This window comes from Bos indicus x Bos taurus, chromosome 16 (assembly GCF_003369695.1).
Source record: "Bos indicus x Bos taurus breed Angus x Brahman F1 hybrid chromosome 16, Bos_hybrid_MaternalHap_v2.0, whole genome shotgun sequence".
NCBI classification, from domain to species: domain Eukaryota; kingdom Metazoa; phylum Chordata; class Mammalia; order Artiodactyla; family Bovidae; genus Bos; species Bos indicus x Bos taurus.
In genome coordinates this window covers 44,856,164-44,865,721 of record NC_040091.1, presented here as the reverse complement: position 1 = coordinate 44,865,721, position 9,558 = coordinate 44,856,164, and the positions used below count along the sequence as shown (strand labels likewise).

The window sequence follows — 9,558 nt, the reverse complement described above, 5'->3', positions numbered from 1 at the left end:
GTATCTGCAAAACATAGAGGATTTATTTTCCAAATAATAATGAACAGGGTCTAGCTTGCCTAGTTTTTCATCTATACTGCTTTCAAATCAAGCATCTTTATTTTACATTTTCTCAGATGGTCGTCTTGGAGGTAACTAGTAGAGGGTCATTTTGCTTCAGACACAGTATTTCCAGAAGCATTCAGAGGAAGGTCCACGTTTCTTAGATTGTTTCCTAATTCTGGACAAAAGGTCACTCAGGAAAAGCTTAGGATCTTGCCCAGAGAAGGCCTGAAATTAAAAAAATAGGTTATCAATTAATTGAGTGCCATACACACACACAAATGAAACTTACTCAGATACAGGACCTTTAAAAGGTTTTTAAAAAGGGTTTTCTTGCTGTTTCATGGGATAGAATTGCAGTGAGCACCCAGTATGTAGACTCTGAAAGGTCTCCTTGTGCCCAACCTGTGGTCCATCCAGTCTATTTAGCCTCGTGATTGCCATGAATTTTCCTAAACCTTCATTTACCTGTTTCTATTTCATCTCTCAGTAACATGTTCTGTACATTTAATGTCTTCTGTGTAAATCAGGTCTTTTATTTGTCTTGAAATTAACTTTAATCATGGACCTTTAGTTTTCTTTTTATTCTAGGATTTTATGAGCATCTCTACTAATCACCTTTATGATTTTAGAGTCTTTCACCGTAATCTTTCTATTCAGAAGAATATAAATATCTGAGTGATAACTTTTAATGTAATAGGAGCCACACCCTCCCCTTCTGTGTGGTCTACCCTACCTGGGAACCTCAGGCAGTGTATGCCATCTTCAGAATTGAGGGCTTTCATGGTATATTTTTACAAGGAGGTTAGTGGGCACTACACCAAAAGAAGATGTTTCTGGTCAAAATATTTGGGAAATTCTTGATTAAAATTAAATACATTTATCTCGTTTCCTGGAGGCTTTATACACAAAGAATTGCCAGGACAGGAGAGGGGTTAGAATGCAGGGCAGCCCTGTAGACTGACTCTATGGGACTGATATTCACAGAAAATCCTTTGGTGGTTTAGTCGCTAAGTTGTGTCTGACTCTTACGACCCCATAGACTGTAGCCCACCAGGCTCCTCTACCCATGGGATTCTCCAGGCAAGAATACTGAAGTGGGTTGCCATTTTCTTCTCCTGGGGATCTTCCTGACCCAGAAATTGAACCCGGGTCTCCTGTATTGCAGGCAGGTTCTTTACCAAAAGAGCTACAGGGTAATTCAAAGGACCTTACAGAAAATCCTTTAGGAAACACTAATTTAGCTTGGGGCTTTCCAGGTGGGGCTAGTGGTAAAAAATTCACTTGCCAGTCCAGGAAACGCAAGTGACGCAGGTTTGATCCTTAGGCCAGCAAGATTCCCTGGAAAGAAAATGGTACCCTACTCCAGTATTCTTGCCTGGGAAATCCCATGGACAGACTAGCCTGGAAGGGCTACAGCTCATGGGGTTCCAAAGAGTCAGACATGACTGAACAACTGAGCTCAGTTTAGTTTGAGGGGTTGATAATGATCAAAACCGATTTCTCTTTTAGCAGTTAAGGTCCTCCATTAATTGTGCACCATTTCTAACCATTTAATATTTTCATTAATCATGTCCTATTGTAGTCTGCCTTTTGCACCCAAAATTATCTCCTTCATATTCTCCTTTACCACACATATTCCCTCTCAATGTTTCGACCATGCCTTTCTTCCATTTAGATATTATATGACAGTGCTTTTCAAACTTTACTGTGCATACAAACCACGTGGGGGAATCCTGTTAAGATGCAGATTTTGATTCAGTAGGTGTGAGGGGTGGGGTGAGTCTGCGTTTCTCACAAGCTTCCGTGTGACACCAGCTCTGCTGGCCTTGGACCCAGTGAAGATAATCAGTGACACAGCGCAAGTGGGTGACAGGCTTGAGGGCAAGGGCTTTATCTGTTTTTGATTCTCTAAAACTTGTTATCATCATTTATCAGAGATGAACACTAGGTAAGTTCTTGTTGTATCCCCATTTTACATGGATCAAAATTTGGGAAAAAAATAATGCTTTGAAATAATACTGGGTGTTAAGATTTGTACTGAGAAGGCTTGACTGGTTCCTACTGAGGCTCCTCTAAAGTCAAGGCATAGAAATGTTCACCTTTTTTATCCTAACTCTCATATAGGACCTACTTACCTTTCTCATGTTTCCTCTTGGGTAAAAAATGTTGGTAATGGGATCTGGAAAACAGTATTTTGAAACCATTCATCATCAGATCTATTATTTCCATTTTATCTTTGTCTTATTTAAAACACACAAAATAGAATATTACTAAATCATGTCTAGTTTCTGGTTTTCCTTTCTTCACACCGCAGTGATATTTATTTGATGGAGGACAGGCAAGCACCTGGCTCTTTTCTAGCCCCCAGAGTTCACAAAGGGCACTGCATCTTCCTCAGTGAGTTAGCAGTTCAGTAGTTTGTCAACAATACTTTATCACACATGAATTTCTTTCTACAAAACCAAATTTATTAAAAGACTCCAGAATGTTCTGAGCATTTGTATCTGTGCTAGGAGGAACGCTGTCACTGAGAAAACAGTAAAAGCTGACATGGGTTATTTTGTGTTTGTGATGAACATTTTACTTGCATTTCCTCATTGAATCTTCTCAATAACCCCATGCGATGGGAATTTTGTTTTTTAATCATTCCTGTGTACTGGTTTAAGGATTTGAGATACAGATAGATTAACTTATCTAAGAGGGAAGCCAGCATTGTAAATTGTACTTATTGAAAACTGGGATAATGCTCTTCTTCCCTCCCCTTGCCTCCCACCCCCCAAATCATACAGAGAACAAATATGCTGAGGGGCCAAGCAGAGAAGGATGCTTGCAAGGAGTTGCTGAGAAAAAGGAGACAGAAGATGGCAGAGGAAGACTGTATGCAGGAGGGGAGAGTGTGATCACTCAGAGTAAATTCAGTAGCAAAGAAATCAGACAGCCTGTAAACACGAGTCATTTTACCTGTGTTCCTAAGACCCTCTCCTGTCTCTGCGCCTGACATCTCTGGCAGCATCTGCAGAAGAGACGCTCTTTCCAGCTCATCCAGAGTTGATCTGACATCTTCAGGTGCTACACAGAGCAATGATTGATATTAGTGACAGCTCCTGCTTCAGTTCTGTTCCCCATTGTCTTTAGGGAGGTACCAGGGACAGGGAGGGGCTTCCCAGGGGGCTCAGTGGTTAAGAATTTGCCTGTAATGCGGGAGAAACAGGTTCAATCCCTGGGTTGAGAAGATCCCCTGGAGGAGGAAATGGCAACCCACTCCAGTATTGTTGCCTGGGAAATCCCATGGACAGAGGAGGCTCATGGGGTCACAAAGAGTGGGACACAACTGAGTGACTGAGCATGAGCATGCACCAGGAACAGGAAGCTAATACTAGACAGATTTCAAATACTGAGTTCATGGTTTGTCATTAGCAGTATTTTAACAGAGAAGTGGGAACGCTACAGTCCAATTTGCAAGCCAGCAGAACAGGAAATCATGAGGCATGGTTCTCATCCTGACTCCTCCTGCCTGCACAGCCTTGCTGGATGCTCACCACCCTGAATAAGAAGGTAGGGCTGGGACTTCCCTGGTGGTCTAGTGCTTAAGACTTCACACTTCCACTGCAGAGGGTGTGGGTTCAATGCCTGGTCGGGGAACTAAGATCCCATGTGATCCAAAAAGTAAAGAAATTTAAAATGTTAAAAATCAAAAAAAAAAAAAAAAAAGGATTGGGCTGAGCCACAGGATCAGTGAAAAAACATTTCCACTTAGAAAGTGATTCTTCTTCATCTCTGTTTACCTACTGCTATCATTTGCCTTTTGCTTTTAGATATAGGGGTGGCGAAATTGGAGTGAGAGGAAAAGTAAAGGAGTGGTTTTCTAAAAGACGGGCTTGTTTATGTTCTTCCGACCTGGTGGTTCAGACAATAAAGAATCTGCCTGCAATGCAGAAGACCCAGGCTTGATCCCTGGGTCAGGAAGATCCCCTGGAGAAGAGAATGGTGACCACTCCAGTATTCTTGCCTGGAGAATCCCATGGACAGAGGAGACTGGTGGGCTAATATCCATGGTGATGACAAACAGTTGGACACAACTGAGTGACTCACTCACACACACCTAAAGCAAATAGGATAACATCACCTCTTCTCTGGCCTCTAAGATTTAGATACAATGATCAGAAACAAGTCAGCTTTACAATATTCTTTGAACAAGTTGATAGCAACATTTTCAGCGTGTAATTTGGTCAGCTTGGTAGCATAGAAGATGCATGGTAAGTTTGTGTCAGGTGTGCGAAAGGTGAGTGTGAGGGCTGGTGAGTGATACTGGGCCCAGATTGTTCTCTTGGCAGGTTTCTGCCTTGTGGTGATCAGAGCCCCCAGGGAGTCCTGTAAAAGCAGTGAAGCAGGGAGTGCCTGCTTCACTAAGGCTTTCAAACCCTCAGCTCCAACCTTGATTGCAGAATAAAAAGCAAGCCATCATGAAGGCTTCATGGTACTTCTGAAGAATGTTAATGAAAGTCTACAAAGTTTGGCTACATATCAATATTTTTGTCGTGAAGGATCACTTGTTTTGTTGTTTGTTTACAGTTGCCAAGTCATGTCCGATTCTTCTGCGACCCACCAGACTCCTCTGTCCATGGAATTTTTCAAGCAAGAATACTGGAGCAGATTGCCATTTCTTTTTCCAGGGGACCTTCCCAACCCAGGGATTGAACCAGAGTCTCTTGCATTGCTCAGCCACCAGGGAAGGATCATTTATGGAGAAACAAGTAAGTAGGAAAAAATTCAGGCAAAAATGCTAAGATAAGCTGCCACCTATTAAGAATTGGAAAGGGGATGCTACACTCACTCAAGTTTTTAAAAAATCATAATAATGACATGTAATTTTTTGAGGATGTCAGTAATATCTGAATATTCATTCTTCGTTTCACCTTATGCTTTTCAAAGTTTTTTTTTTTTTTTTAATAGCAGAGATTCGATAAAGTTAATGCTCATTTTAACCATTAAGATGACTGCCACTTCTGAGTTCAGTGACTCTGGAAAGTGATTAATTGTGCACGAATTAGTGCTTGACTATTATCAGAAAGCTGCTTTGGCAAAACTAATACAATTATGTAAAGTTTAAAAATAAAATAAAATTTAAATTATCAAAAAAAAAAAAAAGAAAGAAAGCTGCTTTGGAGAAACTTATGGACTAGAAATTATAAAATTACTGGCTTACCAAAGTTTTATTTCCTTTATTTAAAAAAAATGTCTAAAAGTATCCACAATTAAAGACAAGTTAAAATCCAGTTAAAATGTTTATGAACACAATCCCCAAACATCAACTTTTTCTTTTCTTTTTTTCCCCAACCTTTTCATTTCTTAAGTTAAATGAAGAGCTAAAAGCACAATAAGTATCTCCTTGATTGATACACTTTAAAAAATTCAACTTAGAATTGAACTGAATGAAACATAAACCAGAAGGAAAAGATAAAATGAACTTGGAAATCTGTGTCTACTCTAGTCCCAGCTGGTTACTTTTTTATATTTTAAAAAACATTTTTTTTTCATGTAACACATGTCAGATGATTGCCTTTTAACTTAAAATAATATAAGATAAAATCAAAATACTTTAATCTATAATTGGAACAACCAGTTCACTTAAAATAAAGACTAAAAGCAATGGTGTTTTAAATTTAGTGCTATTTTCAAAACAGAAAAAAAAGACTGACTAAAATAACTCAGAATTACAGAAGTCACGTTAAATAAGCAATGTTCCCCTTCTACTTTTATATTTTAGAAAGGAAAAAACTGTATCCATTCTTGACTCTGAGACATGCCTTAAGAATCCTCAGAATTCTTTTCATAGCTGGGACTATTAACAAGACTCCTTTAAGAGAGAATTTTCATCTTTAACTTTGCATTTAAGACCCTTGAAGACTTGTTCAAGACTAACATAAGGGGAAAAAAATCATCTTACCTAAGAGCTGCAGGGACTCTTGCCTGGAGTCAAGGACAGGAAGAGACAGGAGCGGATTTAAGGATCCTATGAAAAGCAAACAGCAGGAGACCAGCTTATACATGATTGGCAGGAGATAGAAGTCTTCCTTCTTAGCTTCTTCCAACTTGCTCCTTCTAGGGGGTAGAGTCCAGTGTTAGAGCAGTTGCCTGCAACTTGCTTCTTCTAATTCTGTAATCAGCGATTATATATATTATCCTATGACCTCATATCATCCCCTACAAAAAAAAAAAAGAAATGAATTTATTGGCTAGGAAGGCTGAAAAGCAATCACTCTGCATTGATGTAATTTTTCAAAGTAGCAACTCATAGACAATAAATTTACTGTCTTGTTGCCTAGTGTACAAAATAGGTATTAAATAAAGAACAGTTACGTTTATAAATCTGGCAAAAAGGAGTAATTGAGAGCAATAAATCTCTAGTTAAAGAAAGGATCAGACAGGAGTTGAAGTGTCCAAGACAGGGACATGGATTTATGAGTCTTACCCAGCAGAAGTATTGTGGAGCACTGCGTGAAATGTGTTGATTTTCTTTTTTAATCTTTTGTGAATGAATAGATGAACTGTCATATTTTCTTTGGGGCTTCATGCCTGAAGATTTCCTAAAGGAAATCAACCCTAAGTATTCATTGGGAGGACTGATGCTGAAGCTGAAGCTCCAATACTTTGGCCACCTGAGGCAAACAGCCACCTCATTGGAAAAGACCCTGATGCTGGGAAAGATTGGAGGCAAGAGGAGAAGGGGGAGACAAAGGATGAGATGGTTGGATGCCATCACTGACTCAATGGACATGAGTTTGAGCAAGCTCAGGGAGATAATGAAGGACCAGGAAGCCTGGTGTACTGCAATCCATAGGGCTACAAAGAGTCTGACACAACTTAGTGACTGAACAACAATGCCTGAGGAATGACAAGGCATGAAATTAAAGTCAAAACAGATTATTTACTTTTAAAAAATGAAGATAAATTCACAGCAAAAATTCAATCTCAAGGCAAGTTCTATACATACACTTGGCCTCATGTTAAACTACAAGCACAGGGGTCTTCAGAGAAGGGAAATAATTTTCCTTAAAGTTGGATATTATTCATTAAGGAAGATGAAGAAAAAGCCTGAAAACCTCGCCTATATTCCCAGTATTTCACAGAAGCCCCACTTTGCCTGGCTGCTCTCAGCTTGAATCATCACCGTATCCTCCTTGCTAACGTCCTCAAGGCTAAATTCAGCCCACCAGTCTCATCTCAAAACAGCTCAATGATGCTATTAACACATACATTATGTCATACCAACTCTTTGCTCAAAACTCTGTATTGGGGACTTCTCTGGGGTCTAGTAGCTAAGACCTGGAGCTCCCAATGCAGGGGGCCCATGTCTGATCTCTGGTCAGGGAACTAGACCCCACATGTTGCAACAAAGATCACAGATCCCACGTTTCACAACGAAGACCCAGCACAGCCAAATAAATAAAAAAAATTTTTTAAAGCCCCAAACCCTGTATTGACCTGAACATAAGGTTAAAACTAAGGAATTACTAGAGAAAAGAACACATGAACACCTTCACAAACTGAAGGCAGGCAAATATTTCCTAGACATGACTCCAGCCATATTAGAAAAAAAATGGATGAACTGGACATCATCAAAATTAGAAACATCTGCTCTTTGAAAGATACTATTAGGAAAATGAAAATGCCAGCCACAGCTGCAAGAACATATTCACAAAACCTATGCCAGACCAAAGACTTCTCCCAGATGGTATAAATAACCACAACTCAAAAAGCCAGCAACCCAAATAAAAGGATAATCAAAATGAACAGATTCTTCACATGAGAAGATATTCTATTCAGGCTGCTAATTAGGACTTGAAAAAAGCAGCATCATTAGTTATAAGAGAAATGCAAATTAAAATCACAATGACATGCAACTACATACCCACCACAACTCCTGCAATCGAAAAGATCGATAATTCCAAGTGTTACAAAGGTACAGAGCGTGGGCCTCTCATATAAGGGACTGGAATGTAAAATGGTGCAATCTCTCGGGAAAACAACTTGAGACTTTCTGAAGTCAAACATGTACTACATTATGAAACAGGGCTTTCCGGGTGGCGGAATAATCCACCTGGTAAATAATCCTCCTGCTAGTGCAGGAAGACTCAAGAGACTCTGGTTCAGTCCCTGGGTTGGGAAGATCCCCTGGAGGAGGAAATGGCAACTCACTCCAGTATTCTTGCCTGGAGAATTCCACGGACAGGGGAGCCTGGTGGGCTGCAGTCCATGGGGTCGCACAGAGTCAACATAACTGAGCGTCTGAGCACAAACTACGCAACCCAGAAATCCCTGTCCAAGGTGTACGCCTAAGTGACATGAAAACATACATTCAACAGACGCTTGTATACGAGTGTTCACTGCTGTTAATACCTGTAAATAACTCAGATGTCTGTCAATAGGAGCCTGGTTAAATAAACTGTGCCACATCACACCATAAGCTTCCCTGGTGGTTCACACGGTTAAGAATCCACAGGCAATGCAGGACACTCGGGTTCAATCCCTGGGTGAGGAAGATCCCCTGGAGGAGAAAATGGCAACCCACTCCAGTATTTTGGCCTAGAAAATTCCATGAACAGAGGAACCTGGTGGGCTACAGTCTATGGGATTGCACAGTCGGCCACGATTGAGACAACATCACACGATGGACTGCCACTCAGCAATGCAAAGGAACTACTGATAAAGACAAGGCGGATGAATCTCAAAAACTATGCCGAGTGAAATAAGCCAGACCCAGAAGAGTACATGTTGCATGATTCCATTTAAATGAAGTTCTAGAACAGGTAAAAACAAATCCGTGGCATCAAAAAATAGGTATACTTATAGTTGATTCTGCTGTTGTACAGCAGAAACCAGCACAACATTGTAAAGCAATTATCCTCCAATTAAAAATAAATTTTAAAAATAGGAATTTGACCAAGAGATTAGTTTTTAAAACAAAACAAAATAAGAGTTCAGTGGGAGATGGAAGATAGACTTAGGGAGACAAGGGAACTTCCGGGGGCTATGACACTGTTCTGTATCTTGATCAAGGCAATGGTTACATGGATACATACATTGATCTAAACTCATCAAACTGTACACTCAAAATGGGCACATTTCAGGGTCTTCCCTGTTGGTCCAGTGGCTAAGACTCCATGCTCCCAATGCATGGGGCCCAGGTTTGATCCCTGGTCAGGGAACTAAATTCCACATGTGGCAACTAAGAGTTTGCATGCCGAAACTAAAGATTCTACATGCTGCTACCAAGGCCCAGCATAACTAACTAAATAAATAAAGTATTTTAAAAAAGAAACTGACATGCAGAATGGGGCCACCAGAAACCACTTAGATCCAGCTTAAGAAAATAAAGTGTATTTGGAAGTCACAGGGTAGCTTCCAGAATGAGAAAGAACTTTGCAGTAGCAGGAAGCAGAATCTCCCTGGGTGGGGGACGGTGGGAAAGCTGGGCTTTTGCTGAGCTCCCTTACAGGAGAGGATCTAGGA

At 40.3% G+C, this 9,558-nt stretch overlaps 1 protein-coding gene across 1 annotated transcript; it reads right to left on the bottom strand.

Annotated features, from left to right (window-relative positions):
• On the bottom strand, positions 1–6,242 carry UTS2 (urotensin 2). The gene is made up of 4 exons (XM_027565009.1): positions 5,993–6,242; positions 3,007–3,114; positions 2,181–2,224; positions 1–270 (listed from the first exon to the last, which is right to left on the bottom strand). The coding sequence occupies exons 1-4, from the start codon at positions 6,093–6,095 to the stop codon at positions 157–159; spliced, it is 369 nt and encodes a 122-aa protein (XP_027420810.1). The 5' UTR covers positions 6,096–6,242; the 3' UTR covers positions 1–156.
• Positions 6,243–9,558: the final 3,316 nt, after the last annotated feature.